This window comes from Asterias amurensis, chromosome 9 (assembly GCF_032118995.1).
Source record: "Asterias amurensis chromosome 9, ASM3211899v1".
Classification (NCBI taxonomy): Eukaryota; Metazoa; Echinodermata; class Asteroidea; order Forcipulatida; family Asteriidae; genus Asterias; species Asterias amurensis.
This window is the reverse complement of record NC_092656.1, coordinates 21,982,794-22,002,770: the sequence shown is the minus strand read 5'-3', so window position 1 is coordinate 22,002,770 and position 19,977 is coordinate 21,982,794. Positions and strand designations below refer to the sequence as shown.

At 39.2% G+C, this 19,977-nt stretch overlaps 1 protein-coding gene across 1 annotated transcript; it reads left to right on the top strand.

Moving 5' to 3' along the window:
• The first annotated feature begins 40 nt into the window (after nt 1-40).
• Nucleotides 41-18,802, top strand: LOC139941698 (elongation factor-like GTPase 1). The gene is made up of 19 exons (XM_071938307.1): nt 41-213; nt 1,340-1,492; nt 2,151-2,284; nt 3,064-3,255; nt 3,617-3,795; nt 4,305-4,428; nt 4,887-4,966; nt 6,175-6,311; nt 6,730-6,852; nt 7,676-7,775; nt 8,092-8,210; nt 8,741-8,922; nt 9,675-9,813; nt 10,499-10,630; nt 10,971-11,118; nt 11,865-11,976; nt 12,228-13,200; nt 14,251-14,435; nt 17,255-18,802. Exons 1-19 carry the CDS (start codon nt 123-125, stop codon nt 17,441-17,443), a joined length of 3,492 nt encoding a protein of 1,163 aa, XP_071794408.1. The 5' UTR covers nt 41-122; the 3' UTR covers nt 17,444-18,802.
• The last annotated feature ends 1,175 nt before the right edge of the window (nt 18,803-19,977 follow it).

Below are 19,977 nucleotides of genomic sequence, written 5' to 3'. Positions count from 1 at the left end.
CGAGAATAAAATGATTGCACAATACATGAAAACATTTCAATCTGCGGACAGACAACACACATGTCATGTGCAGTTTTATTTTTGGTGTACTGTAAGGTTTCGTCTCCCCTAAAACATTCAGAATGAGAGGAATCGGTGGTGAACGACTCGCAAGACTCCAGGAGAATGCTGCAAATATTCGAAATCTCTGCATTCTTGCACACGTGGATCATGGTGAGTTGGACTTGGATGGAGTTGGACACTTCTGGTCGCTGGAGTGGTTGGCAACAATTTGTGGAAGAATAGGAAGATGGAGCGACTCTTATTGTTAATAAAAATTACTATTAATTAGGACTTCACAACTACATGTATGCTGTATTTCACCACAGTGACTAATAATATCTCATTTTCAGCTATTAAAAAATATGAAAAGCATTCCTGGTTCATTTATTCGAAACAAGCTTTAAATTGAGTCTTGAGTAGGTAGTAACTAGTAGTAGTAGTACTGTAGTAGTAGTAGTACTAGTACTATACCTAGTAGTACTTGTAGTAGTGTGATCCCTTTGGACTTTTGTTTGTTTGCAGCACAAATTTTGCTTAACTGGGATGGGTGTAGTTGTGATAACGTAACCCTCTTGCCGACAGGAGGGTTACGTTATCACAACTAGGATGGGTATTGGGTGCAGCGTGGCGTCACAGCCGTAAGGGGTAAGGTGCAAGTGAAGAAAGAACATGGACAAAGTGCAGACAAAAGCACAAGAAGTTGAAAAAATCCAACAAAAACTTTGGTGCAGGTTAAAAAGCTTGGTTAGCATTCACTCAGTAAAACTTAAACAGTACCAGCAGAGTCAGCAGCGCCCGATTTCCCCTGTTTCATACATGAACAATTTGTGGCGTGTTGCGGCCCAGCTATTCACCGGACCAACTAAACTCTGGTGTTTTGTCAGCAGCAGGGTGAGGGTGTGAGGTAGCTGTGATAACGCAACCCTCCTCCTGACAGCGAAGCCGAAGGGTTACGTCGCAGGCTCTAAAACAAACAGGGTGAAATGGTCAAACTCAAACACGTACAATTTCGACAGCTGGTCAACAGATTTGCTGCATTTTTAGCACTTTCGAAAATCATGACACAAATTCTAGACACGAACAAACCTTATATTGTAGTTCTAGTAAGGAGTAGGTGACAATATGCCACTGGGACTGGTCAAAATAGATTTACATGTAGGTCAATAGTGCAAAACAGTTAAGTGTTGCCCTCCCAATGGAGTTGCCGTCGGGCCTTGTAACAAAATGTATAAATGTTTTTGTTTTAAAAGGAAACATACGTAATATAATAATATTAGTATATTTTTATTTCCTGAAGGCAAAACCACATTGGCCGACACTCTTATATCCAGCAATGGCATCATATCATCGCGTATGGCTGGGAAATTACGCTACATGGACAGTCGAAAAGACGAACAGCTACGAGGGATTACAATGAAGTCAAGTGCAATATCACTCCACTATAACAAAGGTACATAGGGCATGTGGTTTGGTTTAGATCAGGCTTAATACTTCACAAAGGCAATGAAGGCAATTTAAAATATAAAGAAATTATGCAAGTTGCCAGACATACAAGGCCTGAAGGCCACTTCAAGGTGTGGGCTACAATTATTTTTTTCCAGAGGCCGTTGCCATCACTCCTAGGGCTGAAACAGGGTTACCCCTTTTATTTACAGTCCATACGGATATGTAGGCTTGGGCATCATCAATTCGAAGCCTGGCCGGTAGAGCAGAAAGCACTACCTCCCAAATTGTACGTAGCAAGTGTCACGACCGAGAATCGAACCCACACTCTGCTGATCAAACACCAGAGCTTGAATCCGGTGCTCTTAACCGCTCGGCCATGACATGCCTCTGTTGCCCCCGGTCATTGCCTTGGTGCCTTTGAATTGTCAGTTTTACGCTCATGGTTTTAAGAAGCCAGTTGTGTGTTTGATATTTCCTTGTTATATACAGCACACACAGATCCTTGTCGTTTGTGGAACATACCTCAGTTCACGTGTCATCCTCTAATTTGCCATGTGTACTGCCGAAAATATAACATAGGAGTTCTATTTAGATAAATTTGGAACACTTGTCATTTATTATCAGTAGGCCTATTACTTTTTGTTCTCTTCTTTTTCCGTTAGATGATCAGGACTACTTGATTAACTTGATCGACTCACCGGGTCATGTGGACTTCTCCAGTGAAGTATCTACGGCAACCAGACTCTGTGATGGCGCCCTCATTGTTGTTGATGTAGTTGAAGGTGTTTGCCCACAGGTAAAACGCTGACAACAAGGTTAAATAAATTCTTAAATGTTTATCTTCAAAACTCTTGCTCCCTAGGCCCACTTGCCAACAGTTGACCTCAACCCTCCTATATCCTCCTCTCGTATTTCCTTTCGCACTAAATTGTTTGGATTTCAAGGCACTGGACACTATTGGTAATTACTCAAAATAAGTGTTAGCATTTAAAAATTTACTTGGTAACGAGTAATGGAGAGCTGTTGATAGTATACAAAATTGTGAGAAAGAGGTGTTTTTTCTTCCATTGTTCACTCACAACTTCGACAACCAATTGAGTTCAAATTTTCACAGGAATGCTATTTTATGCATGTTCTGAGATACACTGGTCTTTGACAAATCAAAGGTGCCTTTAACAATATTATGCTTAAGCAGAAATGAGTAGGATACCAGTCACAAATTGTACACGTGATACAAGAGAGAGAGAGAAAGAGAGAGTTTGATATTATGAGGTTCTGCTCTCTCATAAAATGTTGATGTAAACAAGTATTATCAATGGCTGAAATTAGGCGACAAGATAGTCGTCCCCCCCCCCCCCCCAATTTTTTTTTTTCTCTTTCTCTTTTTTTTATAAATAATTTGAATTATATTCAATTTGGTTGTTTTTACCCCCCACTTTTTTTAAATGTAAATTTTGATTTTCAGTTACTTCTTTTGACACACCTACCCACAATTTCGAAACAAACGATCGAATTTTTAAACATTGACTATTATGAATGGCCCCTTAGTCTTTGTAATCTTCTACCTGTACACAGACCCACGTTGTCCTCCGTCAGGCCTGGCTGGAGCACATCACGCCTTGTCTCGTTCTCAATAAGATCGACAGGCTCATCTCGGAGCTCAAGTACACCCCACTGGAGGCTCATCTCCGCCTCCAGCAGGTTCTGGAGCAGGTCAACGCCGTCGTTGGAAACCTGTTTGCGTCAGGAGTGCTCGAACAAGCAACGGTGAGGCACGGACATCTCTCTGATGAGACAAAATCACAAACAATTTCTAACAGGACTAGTAAAGATGGATTGTAGTACGCGTAATTGACCGCCATCTTTGATGTAAAACACTGGAAAAGTGCATGCGTGTATGTGCTGTGCACGAATCTCGGCCAATTCATCAAAGATGGTAGCCGGACGTCTATTGCAATCCATCTGTAGACTGAAAACACAATAAAAGTGTACCACTTCTCTACCATCATGTTTTACAGTTTTTCACAATGATGAAAGTATTTTTTTTCGGTCCTATTACTTTGTAAAACATTTTTTAAATAGCTGATTCTAGTTTCTCAATTTCCAAACTTTGTAACCTTATTTTCAGCAAAAGAATGCAGAGAAATCGTCACAGCCCTCAGACTCGCAAGGTTCGGAATCTAACGGTGAAAAGATCCTTTACGATTGGAGTGACGGTCTGGAAGAAACGGACGATTCTAATCTGTATTTCTCACCGGACCAGGGTAATGTCATCTTCGCCAGCGCTATCGACGGCTGGGGCTTTGGGTATGTTTGTACATTAAGTAATCACAATTGATATAATAGTAATAATGATTTTTTATATACCGCTTTTCACACCCGAAGGGCATCTCAAAGCACTTCCAGCATTATTACCCCAGGTCACTGGGCCTGTTAATTCATTCCTTAAACCATCTCAGCTCCCTGGGCCCGAGAGTATACAGATACCCATTTACCCCTGGGTAATGAGAAGCTATTATTGTTAAGTGTCTTGCTCAGCAACCCAAGTGTTACAACTGAGACTTGAGCCCACACTCTGCTGAACAGAAGCATCAGAGTTGAGTTCTGTGCTCGTATTCCGCTCAGTCACGACAAACTATGAAGGTTGTTGAAAGGTAGGCTCATACTAAAGTCCCGAGCCGGTCGACCCAAAGGGGCGCAGGCATGACCCAAGGCGTCGCTGGCCGCACCCTGCAAAATTTGTGCAGTTTAATCGTTTCCTTAATAGTTTAGATCTCTGTCTTGCAAAATTTCAAATCCTACTTCTTTTTTTCCAGAATTGATCATTTCGCCGACATGTATGCCACCAAGCTGGGGGTGAAAGTAGAGATACTTCGCAAGACGTTGTGGGGAGATTTCTTCCTAAACAGTAAAACGAAACGCATCATGAAAGGCGCTCAGGTAAACACAAAAGTATCTTAATATTAAACATTTTCAGGATAAACATACAGACCCATTACATTTGAAGTCACAAACTTAAACAGCGCCCTCAATGGGGTCAAAAGCGGACCTCTCATTGGCTGAGAGTTGTGCGTGGCGCGTATGTACATGTTTTAATCATTTTGTCTTTTAGATGTTTCATTTTTGTCACTTTTGAATTTCATCTCAGTAATCTTTTGTTGTTAAGTCTTTGAGCCAGAGTTTTCACATGTTTTTTGGCAACAATCAAAAGAGACAAAAACACTTATCGAAGATCTTACAGTTGGTAATTCCTTGTAAAATACCTTTGAAACAGAAACCCAGAACCCTGTTTTGTCATTTTTTTAAATTTAAGAATAAAACAAACATTATAGTAAAATGTTGGCGCTATTCTAGTGAGCATTGTATGACCTTTGACCATGTTTTTATTTTTCTTACAGGTCAAAGGGAAGAAACCAATGTTTGTTCAGTTCATTCTGGAGAACCTGTGGTCCGTGTATGACACCATTCTTATCAAAAGGTATAATAGTATTAATTACACCCAAGCAGATCCTTGCCATTTGATTGGAGGATTGTCTGTCATGTGATAGTAAATAAAAGTACTATTGCACGCTGAGTAAAAACATCACTGCGTAGTGCTAATTGTGTAGTGCTTTATCCCACCCATAGGGCATCTCAAAAATGCTGTATATTTTTTATTTAAGGTAAGCAGAGCTTACTTATTTTTTAATCAGCCAGGAAAATCAGCCAGGACTACAACTTCCACTAAGTGGATTGGGGGGGGGGACTTCTCGTTATTCAAGGAACACGTTGCCTTGGATCGGACGAGTTAGTCTATAAAAAGCGTTTGAAACTGTTTGTTATGAAATGCACATGGTTAGAAAGATGTTTTGAAAGTAGAATATAATGATCCAGACAAGTATCACACAAAATTGCACAGTTTTCCTTTTACGTCGCTAACTAACACGTTCGGCCATTTGTGGGAGTCAAAAATTTGACTCCCACAAATGGCCGACCGTGTTAGTCGACGAGGTAAAAAGAAAACCACGCAATTTCGAGGCATATTTTTGAAGATCATTGTATTCTACTTTTACAACATCTTTCTACCCATATGCATTTTATAACAAACGGTTACGGGACGCTTTTCAAAGACCAACTCGACCAATCCAAGGCAACTGTTGTGGAATGGCATGCCCTAGTCATCACCAGTAGACCGAAGAATGTTTGAGATGCTGGTCTCTTCATAGGGATTTAGAGGTTTCAGTGTAGAATCAGCCTGGCTGCACTACTCTAATTTGTTCTTCCAGAAGGAGAACTGTGGTTGGTGGGCTTACAGGACTGTGTTGGCTAACTATTGATTTCATATCTTTGTTTCTTGAACCTGGAAACCACACCAGAGGGTGTCATTTGTGAAAGGTATTAAAAATGGGCACTATTTGTGTGTTGTGAACGCACATCAAAGAACCAAGTACACTTATTGAAAAGAGAAAGGGGTTCGCCCTGGTGTTCCTGGTTTGATTGGCTCCATACTGCGCCACAGCACCTTGTAAACTATTACATGGCTCTATGTAAAAAGGAGTAGGTCTCATAATCCATATGTGGTCTTGCATACCTTGCAACAAAGTACTAAAGTTCCTTGAGCGCCACTGAGTGATACATGTAGATATGAGCGTTATGATAGCTATTATGATGATTAGTATTATTATTGTTATTAATTCTGTTTTTCAGGGATAAAGACAAGATGCAGAAGATCATCGGTTCATTGAACCTGAAGATTCCTGCGCGTGACTTGCGTCATAATGATTGTAGAGTACACCTACAGGTGATCTGTGGACAGTGGCTCCCTCTATCGGAAGCTCTTCTGGGTATCCTTGAGCAGAAAACCACCCCAAGAAATATAATCTTAATGGCACAGGACACCTTTGGTAATTGTCAAAGACCAGTCTTCTCACTTGGTGTATCTCAACATATGCATAAAATAACAAACCTGTGAAAATTTGAACTCAATTGGTCGTTGAAAATGCGAGAAAATAATGGAAGAAAAAAAAACCTTGTCTCACAAGTTGTGTGCTTTCAGATGCTTGAATTCGGGACCTCAGTTGAGGCCTTGAAGTAAATTCAAATATTTTAGTGAAAAATTATTTCTTTCTCAAAAACTGCGTTGCTTCAGAAGGAACCATTTCTCACAATAGTATCCTGTGCTCCTGCCTTGCATCATCTGAGATTGAGGCATTTTCCAACTTGAGTCTGCCTTTATTCCTTAACTCTCAATGCTTTTACCAGCCATGGTTTGTAAGAAGTTACCGAGCCCTCTGGACATTAATCATGAGAGGATTGAGAAACTCATGTGTGGCGGTTTCCGACGGTTCGACACACTGCCCCAACAATCACAGCAACTAAAATCAGGTAAGCAAATATTTGAGCTTATTTCCATTGGTTAGTAAGCCATTTGGGAGTTAAATTTGATATAGAAGAGTTTGCGGTAACACCATGTAATGACTATCTCTAAATGAGTTGGGGTGGTTCTGAAAAGAACCGTTGGTTTAACTCGACGTTTCGATCAGTATGCTCTGATTGTCTTCTGGAGTTAAATTTGATTATTGTCTGGTACAATGACGTGCTTGGTCTCAAATAACCACTTAAATTTGAATTCCTCTGACTTTCAAAACAGTTGCTGTGTGACATGATTAGGGGCAAGCTTTTGCGTAGTTTTGTAAGAGATGGTCAACACCCATACACTATTCTGAATGGATGTGCATGGCACAATGGTGCCAACGTTTGCTCATATTGAGGCTGCTTTACAAAAGTTTGCCCAGATTCATTTGCCATAGCAACTGTCTCTCTAGTCTGAGGAATTCAAATGTGAGTGGTAGGCCTACATTGTGACTAAGGAAGTCATGGTACCAGACATTATTCAAATCGCAAATGGCTTATTGTTTTGGTGACAATCAGAAAACTGGAATTAGTGACTTAAAATCTGAAAGCTAAGTTGATTATTAAGAGGTAATACAGATTCCACTTTCTATCTCAAGAAATAAATTTTGAAAGTGTCTGGAGTGTTGGAAAACGATTTAAACATTTACAATAAAACACAAACCTTCCTGGAATTTCTCTTCAACAAGATAAGTTTCATATCCTTATTAAATGAATTTGGCTTGTAAAAAGGTAGGGTCTTATACAGTCTGGAAAAAGGGTGTTTATTTGATATTTTGTTATTTTACATTCACAGCATTTGAGCGGTGTATCTCAGGAGATGACGCTCCAGTTATCGTCTACGTCTCTAAGATGTTTGCCGTTGAGAACGTGAATCTTCCAAAGAACAAACCAAAGTAAGTTCTTTGTAGAAATCGACGGCTGATCCCTTGCTCCTTTGAGCGTGCATAGAATTTCCAGGGCCAGATTTCATAGAGCTGCTTAAGCAGAAACAATTGCTTAGCAATTGTCTGCTAAGCAGAAATGAGCAGGGTACCAGTCACAAATTATGTTTGTCACATTGTATTTTGGCTGGGAACCTTATTCTGGTTAGCATAATTTTGTTGTGCTTAGATACTTTTTGTGCTTAAGCAGTTCTATGAAATTGGGTGCAGATCATGACTGAACTGGAGACCGTTGCATCATTCTAACTTTTGTTCTTTTCTTTAATAGACCTCTTAGTGATGAAGAACTTCAGAAGAGACATCAGGAAGCTAAAGAGAGACACGCCCTCAAAGTTGCAAATCAGATGAGTGATACAGCAGCAGAGCCTAACCCTGACATCATCAAAGGTGAGATGCTCAATGCAATCTTTAGTGTAAAGGCCATGCTGACCGGGGAATTTTTGAAGGCATTTTGGAGGCAACCATTTGACCAAATTATTAACCTTAAGAGGGCGCTATCAACAGTACATTTCCTTGCATCACTACAACATTTTGTTTTATTTTGACTGTGTGTCGTTTTCCTGTATCCATGACTAAATAGATCATAATAATTTGATTTGTGCGATTTATTATTTATTATCATAGTCAGAAACAAATGATTGTATGAGAGAGATTGGCTGTTGCCAGCTTGGTGTCTATGTCCCTTTGTGGGAGTTTGCTGAGTTCTCTTGACAGAAAGATCATCTAAAACAAACAAAAAAACAAACTACTCATGTGTATGTCTATCCAATAAAACCAGTGGAGCAGTGCCTGTCTTTATCTTTGTGGGTAAAGACAGGGGACCGGTTAACAAGGTACCCTTTGGCCTTCTTTGATCGACTCTAAACTCTGCCCCTAAAAAAAATCAAACTGTTTTTACCTTTACTTGTTTGTTACAGTCGATCCATCCCAAAAGGGCATCCCCTTACTAGATGTACATGTAAACAAACCCCCTGAGGAAAACGAGGAAGAAGGGGACACGTTCCTGGCATTTGCGCGTGTCTTCAGCGGGCGGATACGCAAAGGACAGAAGCTGCTAGTCCTTGGTCCCAAGCACGATCCAATGACGGCTTTACTTAAGGTTGGTGAGAAATCTTCTGAGGGTTGATGAGACATGGGCCCAATGTCATAGAGCTGCTAAGCACAAAAATTTGCTGAGCATGAAATTTCTTGTTACTGGTTTCTAGCTGTTGTTTGCTTTCCTAAAAATCTTGTGGGAAATTTGTTTGGTAATCCTGTTTTTATCAAGGCAAACATGTCATGCTAAACAAATTTTTGCGTATAGCAGCTCTATGAAATTGGGCCCTGAATAAAAACAGGATTAGTCAACGGAATTATTATTGAGTAGGATATGAAACTTTGCATGGTGGAAAAACGATAATGGAAAGGTTTGCGGTAACACCATGTAATGACTTTCTCTAAATGAGTTGGGTTGGTTCTAGAGTTGAAACCAACGGTTCTTTTCAGAACCACTCCAACTTATTTAGAAATAGTCAATACATGGTGTTACCGCAAAAAAACAAACATTTTAACGGTAATATACACATTATTGTTACGATCCAAAAAATCTCCATGAATATAAATCACTCAAATAGTCTGAATTTCCTCAGATGCAACAAAGAAATCAAACAAGGTGACACTGATGTATAAGAACACAGAAACAAAGCGATTTAATGATAAAACTATCAACCACATCAGTTACCAAGTATATGTGTTTTTAAGAGGAAACGCACAAAAATTAGTAGCTCCAGAACATTCACAGTGTTCTGAAAGCTTTAGGTTTAATAATTATAAAATAATTCCCTCGTTAATGGAGAATTACTTTTCACACAGGGAGATGGTGCATCACATTCCTGTGGAGAGGGCATATTTTCCGGGAGAAGTATAAGCGAGTTTGTGGTAAATGATCTGTATCTACTGATGGGCAGAGAACTGGAGTTAATGGACAGTGTACCAGCTGGTAATGTCCTAGGTAAGACATTGAAATTTACTCTGGCACTTTACCTTCTGGTTTTTAGTCCCGTTTTCAAGATTTGCGTTTACAAAATTCAAAACAACTGGGTTTTTAGTCCTGGTAACACTCCACATATTTGTTGTCACTTGACCGTAAGTACCAACTTAAAAGTCTGGTTGAAAACAACTTGCTGTCTGGTAGTACTCAAGATTTTCAATGTCACTTTACCTTCATATTCTTAATGCAAATTTAAATATATAGGTTCCGATTTAGAAGTTAAGTGAGAAAACAGAATTAGCTGTTAGCCTTCGAGAAATACTCTGCTAGGGTCGAAACGTCAGGACATTAATTTTTTTGGTTAAGTTAAGTTTGAAAATTCAAAACAACTTTCTTTTTTGTAGTACTCAACTTTTTCAATGTCACTTTACCTTTCTGTTGTTAGTACCAATTTAAAAAGTTTGGTTTCAAATGTCCAAGGTATCACTATATAATTTGGTTTGCGGTAACACCATGTGTGTATCTACTTGCCTGGTAGAGTTTGTTCTTTAGAGAACTGTCTCAGCGGTAGTGGAATATCTAGCAAGACACTTCTCTTAGAAACAAAATCTATCTGGAAAGTAGACACAGACATGGTGTTACCGCAAACCAAATATATAATAATACACAAAGCTCTTTAATTTCCATTTTGCAATACTATGTACAGGTATAGGAGGCCTTGAAGGCCATGTCTTAAAGTCAGCGACTGTGTCTAGCACGGTTGCCTGCCCTGCCTTCACCACGATGACCTTTGATGCAGCTCCAATTGTGAGAGTTGCTGTTGAACCTAAACACTTAGGTGAGTGGACGGCAACATCCCACAAATGGGAGCTTTCAGTTATTTTTAACAGCAAGTCTTGTGTACATTCTTGTAAGAACTGTCCAGCTCTACTGTCGCATAGTAGATTAGACAATTTAGGAGACTACATGTACTCCAATCCGACAAGAACCGGTCCTGCTGTAAAGTGCACTTCCATTGGACAGATGGGAAATGTTTAAAGAGGCAGCCGAGCCAAGACCAGGGCAACATAGGCCATGTCCCCTGCGGCCTCTTGTAATTCCAGTCCTGCACTGTTATTTATACAAAATGTTTTAAAAGAGTCACCCTTATGATACATCATCTTATTACATTGTTTTAGCGGACATGCCTGCTCTTGTGAATGGCATGAAGCTTCTCAACCAATCAGATCCCTGCGTTGAGGTTCTCATACAAGAAACCGGTGAACATGTGATAGTGGCTGCCGGGGAAGTCCATCTAGAAAGATGCCTTGATGACTTGCGAGAAAGGTAATCATACTTTTTTTTTTTTCAAACAAGCTGACAGCGTTCCATGTCCGCTTATCAGTAGTTGCTTAAACTTATGCGGTTTGAAGATGATGGTAGAAAGCTTCCCTTAACATATTATTTGCTGAGGTGCTTTAGTTTTGGAGAAACGAGTAAACAAAAATTCACAAAATAGATTTTATTCTCAAATCGGATTCCAAGTTTCAGACTTTTTCGTCAGCTATGAAACATCATGTAAAGCAATCGCACAACATTGGTAAACAGTGTTGTCCAAAGGCCCACACTTCGTGTATCACAACTTATATATAAAATAACAAACCTGTGAAAACTTAGGCTCAATCGGTGATCAGAGTCGGGAGAAAATAACGGGAAAACCCACTCTTGTTTCCGCACGTTTCGCCGTGTCGTGACATGTGTTTAAAATAACTCTGTTATTCTCGATATCGATAATTGATAATTGTTTTAATGTTTTCTCAAATAGTAAAGCATTTCATGGAATAATATTTTGAGGGAAGTCTTTCACCATTACCTTCTGTAAACCCTGTAAATTATTTGTAAATCTGTGAACTTTTAATTTTTGTTCTGTTCAGAAAGTGTCCAATGGCTTTAATAATACAATAATGCTCATTGTAGCAAAGACATTTGTTGTTTTCAAAGCAACATGTTCTACTTATCAGCTTTGTGCTCCCAGATCAAGTCGGTTTATAAACTCAGAAAACATGTGACCAGCTCTTTCTCTCCTTTCGTAGATTTGCCAAGATTGAGATCAACGTCTCCGAGCCGATCGTTCCGTTCCGAGAGACCATCATTATCCCTCCAAAGGTGGACATGGTCAATGAGGCAATTGATGACATCAACCAGGTAGGAAAGAATATTATTCGTTTGTTGACCCTTAAGTACTTGTTACTTTCCTGAGTTCTGTCCGAAAAATCCACTGGCAAATCACTCGTTAGATTTTTGTTTAGATTCCTTCGAAAATGTCAACCTTTATGCATCAACCTTTATACATCATTAAAACAATTGAACTATTCAAAAATTGCCTGAGCTGTATTTTTGAAGATTTTGAACTTGATTATTTTCCCCACTATATTTGTCATCCTTTTTAAATACAGGTCCAGCGAACCAGATCTGCCGTGAGCGAGTTTGAAAGTGAAATCTCAAAAGACGGATCTCTGACGATCAAGACGGCAAACAAGTTGAGCACCTTCAAGTTGAGAGCGCTACCCTTACCCGAAGAGGTGACGAAACTCCTGGAAGAAAACACGGAACTCATTAAGATCCTGGACAGGATTTCGGCAGCGTGGTTGGCGGGGAAGACAAGTGAGGAACAAGGCGGCGAGAAGCTCACAGAGGAAGCTTTAGCGAAACTACTTGAGTTCCGGGAGGATTTGGAAACAGCCTTCGCAAATGCTGGGAAGAAATGGCGTGGGTCGGTGGATCGAATCTGGTCGTTCGGACCGAAGCGCTGCGGACCGAACCTGTTGTTGAATCGGATTGACGGGTATAATCGAACGCCAATATGGCAGTGTCTGGGCGGGGATGAAGGGGACGTATCAAGGGATTACGCCGCTCCGAGATTGTTTGATAACAGCGTTGTGAGCGGTTTTCAGATGGCGACCTTCTCGGGACCTCTCTGCGAGGAACCCATGATGGGGGTGTGCTTCGCGATCGAGAACTGGCTCATTGAGGAAAGCACCGAGTCAAACAAATTCACTTTTCCAGCCGACAAAGATGTAAATAATCGAATCAACAATGGTGTAGAATCTCAGGATACTGTCCCAAGGCAGTCTGAAAATGTTGCAATACCTATGAGGAATGTAGACTCTACGTCGAACATCATGCCAGAACTTTCTTCACCTGGTCTAGCCAAGAGTTTTGCTTCAGATTGTAGTTCTCCACTTATTGGATCACCGGATATGAATAGTGAGATGATGCCACATTTTACCAGCCGAGGTTACGGCCCGTTATCTGGTCAGATTATATCCACCGTGAAGGAGGGTTGCCGTATTGCATTCCAGATAAGACCACAGAGACTCATGGCGGCCATGTACAAGTGTGATATTCAGGCAACCGCTGACGTGCTCGGTAAGCGTGTTGCCTTAAATGTTTAAAAGGGTTTAGGTACTTTATGAACGCCTTAAAATACAAACGTCCACAGATTTACATTAAACTTACATGGTTTTTGAAGAGAATAATGGTAGAAAGTTTCCCTTAAAATATTACTTGGTGAGGTGCTGTAGTTTTTTAGAAATGAGTAAAATTATTTAAAAAAAAACTATTTTAGCATGTACGACGGATTTACGCCACTCTCCTGAAAACATTGTTCTGTGATTTCCCTTTTTTTTTTTTAACTTGACGACTGATGAACTTGAAACTCCTACAGGTAACTTGTATTACATACATTTCATTCACAATGAGTAGGCAGGCCTGATACTTCACGGAGGCAACGGAGGCGATTGCCTCCGTTGCCCCTTGCCATTGCCTTGGTGCCCTTGAAATGCTCCAGTAGAAATTTACTATTTCCTCATAGGGTGCCCTTTGCCTAAGAGAAAATGCCTTGGTGCCCTTGCCCTTTCAAAAAAGAAGCATACAGGCCCGAGTAGGGATTCACGTTTTGGCCCAAAGTTTGATCTACAAAAGGAATCAAACCCTTTAACATGTTTTGTGTTTGTTATCTTGATCATTATTTAAAAAAATCTAATACTTAAGTTTTTATGGTATGTCAAGCTCCGCTGTTTCTGATAAGCAGATTGTAGGTTCAAGTCCTGGTATTGACACTTGTGTTACATAAGCTAGACACTTACATGTAACCTTGTGGATGGGTCATAAAGCAGTTGGTCATCGGGTAATGCATGTAAAAGAACTCGGTTAAATATTTATTATTCCGAGAAGTGGTTTGCCCCAATGTTTCTAGCAGTTGCTGCTGAATGCGCTACACAAATGGATCTCATCAAAAAAAATTGAAAACCTGTCTGGAAATAAATAATGATAAGTGAGTAGGTCTCATAATTCAAACGAAGTCTTACATTGTGTACATACCTTGCAGGAAAATACTGAATGTGCGTTTAGAAACAACTGTATTAAGCGCGTAACAATGTTGTGTATTAAGTGCGTTTCTCTTTATGAAACCACTAGGGCGTATGTATGCGGTCGTCTCAAGGAGGCATGGCAACATCCAGCGTGAGGAGATGCGAGAAGGTTCAGCCGTGTTTGACATCACAGCGACCCTCCCCGTGGCAGAAAGCTTCGGTTTTGCTGAAGAGATCCGCAAGAAGACCAGCGGATCGGCCAGTCCCCAACTCTTCTTCAGTCATTGGGAGGTAGGGAAGAAATCATCTTGTGCTTATTTCGTTCGTTTGCGAATCAAAAATGACAATTTTGAATTTGAAAACTTCTACCGGATTGTGTACAAACTTTTTGTACGACACAAATTATAAGCATCCTCAGATTTACACTCAACTTACACGGTTTAATACAGATAAAACCCTCGCTTTAAAATACTACTTGCTGAGGTACTGCCTACAGGTAAATATATTACAAACTCAACGTGAGTAGGTGAGATCAAAAATTTGATCTGCAAAAGGTATCAAAACCCTTCAATCAAGAGCTGCCAACATTTTCATCTTGCAGTCAGGGACATTTCGTAAAACAATCAGGGATATTTAGAATTACATTTAACATTATAAGGGAAAGAGTCTCCACAATCAGGGAGATTTTCAAAAAAAATTATGAGAATTTTAAAAGATTGGGTTTCTTTTTTTCAGGGACCTTTTCCAGAGTCGGGGACGAGCCCCCAATTAATATCCATGCCCCCTTGTGCCCCCCCCTACAATAATAATAATAATAAACTACATTTATATAGCGCATAATATGAATAAACATCTCTATGTGCTTTACAAGACAACAAACTACAATTACAACAGAAATATAAACATAATTAACAGAAAAAAACTTTCCTGTGTTCTGTGAATTCCTTCACGGGCGTATTACTCAGGTGAGATTTGAATCCACGACCTGAATTGTTACCCTAGATTCGGCGCTGCTATGTCAAGAAGGCCTTTGTTTTTTTTGTTCTACAATGTTACCTTAGTTTCGACGCTGATTCCATCTGGAGGGAAAAGTGATTAAAAAATTGATTTGATTGAAGGATTAGCGACTAAATCACATATAATCCTCTTGCGCCTTGACAATCTCAAACAATATTTCATTACTCAAGATTGATTAGTGTCACTTGGTGTTATGTCAGACGTGAAACTTCAGCCATGAAACTTCAGCGAGTCCTCGCTCAATGCACACTCAAGGCTATCCTGTTTACATTGTGGCTTATCCAATGCAATTATGACACCCCCCAAAAAATCACGACATCGTGGGTTCCCCTTTCCCAGGGTAGTATTAGAAATTATCACAAGAGTAAGATCTCCTGGCTCAAGGAAGAAAATTAAAAAAAAAAAAAAAAATTATAATCAATTTTTACCATACTGGAAGGAAAAAAACCGGCAAACAACAAGTGATATCTAAGTGTTGTTTGTTTTTTACCCCTTACACCGACGTGTGTAAGCACTGTTTACTCAGTACTTTCCTGAGTTCTGTGAACAAAATCACAGGCATATTACACGGGTGGGATTCAAACCCACAACCTTTGCCAATCTAGCCCAGATGTCATACCAACTAGACCACCGAGATTGCCCATTAGCTAGAGGCAGTTCAAATCCTATATTTTAGCAGCAGGTTCTACAACAATTTAACAGATTTTAAATTTTGCATCAGGGATAAAGAATATTATTTGGTTTTATATACTCAGTACTTTCCTGTGTTCTGTGAAAAAAATTCACGGGCATATTACTCGGGTGAGATTTGAATCCACGACCTGAACTGTTACCCTAGATTCGGCGCTGCTACATGTATGTCAAGAAGGCCTTTCTTTTTTTGTTCTCTCTCCTAATTGTATGTACATGTATTTGTTTTCTTTACCATTCTTATTGTCTGTACTTGCATTTTTTACCTGTAAATTAATAAATGAAATGAAATGAAAGTCCAACAGGCAACGCCACTGTACTTAATGATGTCAAAGCAACAGACAACAATAATTTGTAGTGCATAAAATGACTGGAGTCTTTACAACATGGATGCCCTTGTTCTACTTGATTTGTTGCTCTATTTGCCAACTGAAGCACAAAAAGCCAACTAGAACATATTATTGGCAGATCAGGGAGGGGGGTCGTAAAAGATGTAATAACTCAGTGGCCGATTTCCTAGTGCAATTTCCTCACACGTGAAGGCCAATCAACCTTCCTTCAAGATTCGTAGAGTTACTTAAAATGACTTCTCAATAATTGTACAATATCTCTGTCGATACCTCAGGAAAATCAAACTGGATTGTAATAGTGGCTTCTTATATTGCGCTCATATTCGTTGCTCGGTGAGGCTCTGTTCGCTTCAATAGTCAGTGTTTTCTTGCAAGATATTGTGGAGCTACGATTTTGAATTATGAGACCAACTCCTTTTACATAGCACCACGCAATGGATTACACGTGCTGTGGCGCAATATACTGCAGATTAAACCATTATGTAGAGTAGTAACATTATTAATACTAAAAGCTTTATTTACAAATAACATGACGGTAACTATGTGTCATCAAAAGATGATTTTTAATGGGCCATCCTTAAAAATTACAATCACAATACAATCAAAATAAGTTCAAAATGGATTCATTATAATAAGACAATACAAAGTTGGATAAATTTGCAAATAACAAGCAATTAGGGCAAGCAATGGTAACCTCACAGTGATGGTAGTTTTTACTGTTCCAATCGTCTTGAGTCTTCTTTTGCAACAAGGAATCAAATGTTAAATGACACAAGGTCCATGTCCAACAGCTACTGTGTTGCAATCGAGGTCACAGCTGGCCAGACGAAAGAAGCCATTTCTTAGTTTCTCTAGTCAATATTTGCATATTAATGCGTGCGTGCAACACAAAATATGTATAATATGTAGAGCGTATCATATTTGACTTTTTGAGTTGGCTAATGATTTTAATTAAGTTGCCCTTTCTGCATTGATTTCATTATTGTCAAATCGCTGCAAAGCGAAACCTTTCCTTAATTAAATGTCATATCTGGTTTCTTTTTCTCCATCAAGGTTGTACCGAGCGATCCCTTCTGGGAGCCCTCAACCGAGGAGGAGCTCCTCCATTTTGGCGACAAAGCTGATTATGAAAATCAATCCAGGAAGTACATGAATGGCGTCCGACGTCGGAAGGGGCTGTACATCGAGAAGAAAACGGTTGAACACGCCGAGAAGCAGAGAACTCTGACAAGAAACAAGTAGTGAATCTTTACCTTTATTGATCGTGAATTATTCAGTCGATTGTAAAACCCATAAATGGCCAAGAAATTGCATGAATGGCATCTAATGACTGAAAGGGGACATACATGGGGAAAAAAACGGTTCAATACTTCAAGAACAACAAACTCTAACTAGGAAGGAACAAGTTGTGAATCTCTCTTCATTAGTGCCTTTTTTGTTGGAGAATTAAGAAACAAAGCCGGTCAAAATGCATGAATGGCATCTGACAACCGGAGGGGCTATACCTGGACCCCAAAATGGTTCACCACACCAAGAAGGAAGAAATAAGTAGTGTATCTCTTCCTTTCTTGGTCAAGAAATATTAAGCCAATTATAAAACCAGTCAAAATGCATGAATGTCATCCAACGACAGTAAGAGCAGTACAGGAACAAGAAAACAGTTGAACACACCGGGGGGGGGGGGGGGGGGGGCTTGAAGATATTATAGTAATGTGTACACTGTAAGTGATGAAATATAGTACAGGGTAGTTTCTATAGATAGGGTCATAGTCACCTAAAGACTCTAAAAACTTAAAGGGACACGTTGCCTTGGATCGGACGAGTTGGTCTATAAAAAGCTGTTTGTAACCGTTTGCTATAAAATGCATATGGTTGGAAAGATGTTTGAAAAGTAGAATACAATGATCCACACAAATTTGCACCGAAATTGTGTGGTTTCCTTTTACTTTGCGAACTAACATGGTCGGCCATTTACATGAATGGCTGACCGTGTTAGTCGACGTGTTCCTTTAATTGGTGATAAGTACTGCAGCTGGTGATGAACATATTCTGAGATCGGATTCCCTTTAAAGTGATATGATTTGGATAGTTTGTCATCCAAAAAGGTTGATTTTGAATCTGTTCTCGATTCTTAGATTTCTGACAGTTTTTTTTCCCGCGAATGCTTCAGCCAGACATTCGGTTGGTACCCGCTGTCACCTCGCTAAAATGTGGATGCATTCAACATTCTTGTGAAAAGAGAGTTACAGTTTTGTCCTCCTTTATCAGCAAGTAGACACATGTTCAGTTGAAATATTAACATGCAACTTTTATTGTATCTTTCTATATAGAATCAATAAGCATTACGTTGACGAAAACAACAACGATGACCCTACCTTTTGGATGTTATTCTTGATGGCATGTGTTACATTGTTTCTTCAAATTGCATTCTTTTCTTCTTTTTTTTCTTTTTTGGGGTTGGAAAATAACCACAGTTTTATTTTCAGAAAGATTTCAATCCTTTGAACATGCAAGGTATATCTTCAATGGTTTTGAAAGAAACAACATGTACTGTTTTGTTGAAAACAAAAATAAAGTTGATAATATATGCAATTATAAATATTTGTAAGTAATGTCTGTAGCTGTGCATGGTGTAGATAATACATGTAATAAGAAGCTATAAAAAAAAACAAAATAATGCTAACTTGTTCCTTTGCAGCATATTTTACAATAGTAAAAAAAATGACAAGTACACAAGGCCGTGTAAACTTTTTTAGCCAAAACTGACATGTACACAAGGCTATAGCTTTGTACATTTTTTAGCCAAAATTTGACATGTACACAAGGCTACAATGTATATAGCCTTGTACACTTTTCAGCGAAACATTTGACAAGTACACAAGGCCTTGTACACTTTTCAGCCAAAAATTTGACATGTACACTTTCCAGCAAAAATTTGACAAGTACACAAGGCTATAGCCTTGTCTTTTTTTTTAGCCAAAATTTGCCTTGTACACTTTTCAGCCAAAATTTAACAAGTACACTTTTCAGCCAAAATTTAACAAGTACACAAGGCTAAAGCCTTGTGCACTTTTTAGCCAAAATTTGACAAGTACACAAGGCTATAGCCTTGTACATCTCTTAGCCAAAACTTGCCTTGTACATTTTTTAGCCAAAATTTGACATGTACACAAGGCTATAGCCTTGTACACCTTTTAGCAAAAATTTGACAAGTACACAAGGCTATAGCCTTGTACACTTTTCAGCCAAAATTTGAGAAGTACACAAGGCTATAGCCTTGTACATTTGTTAGCCAAAATTTGACATGTACACAAGGCTATAGCCTTGTACATTTTTCAGCCAAAATTTGACATGTAGCCTTGTACACTTTTCAGCCAAAATTTGACATGTACATTTTTAGTACACAAGGCTATATCAAGTACACAAGGCCTTATACATTTTTTAGCCAAAATTTGACATGTACACAAGGCTATAGCCTTGTACACTTTTTTAGCAAAAATTTTAAAAGTACACAAGGCCTTGTAAATTTTTCAGCCAAAATTTGACATGTACATTTTCAGCCAAAATTTGGCAAGTACACAAGGCTATAGCCATGTACACTTTTCAGCCAAAAATTTGACAGGTCACTTTTCAGCCAGAATTTGACAAGTACACAAGGCTATAGCCTTGTACACTTTTCAGCCAAACCAAAAAATTGACAAGTACGCAAGGTTATAGCCTTGTACACTTTCTAGCCAAAATTTGACAAGTACAAAATCACAAGGCTATAGCCTTGT

Bases quoted from the DNA above. Each gene is read 5' to 3' on its own strand.
- LOC139941698 (XM_071938307.1), top strand. From the start codon at position 123: ATGAGAGGAATCGGTGGTGAACGACTCGCAAGACTCCAGGAGAATGCT. The intron at 6,312-6,729 runs GTATCCTTGAGC...TGCTTTTACCAG, and splicing joins TCTATCGGAAGCTCTTCTGG to CCATGGTTTGTAAGAAGTTA. The intron at 9,814-10,498 runs GTAAGACATTGA...TACTATGTACAG, and splicing joins ACCAGCTGGTAATGTCCTAG to GTATAGGAGGCCTTGAAGGC.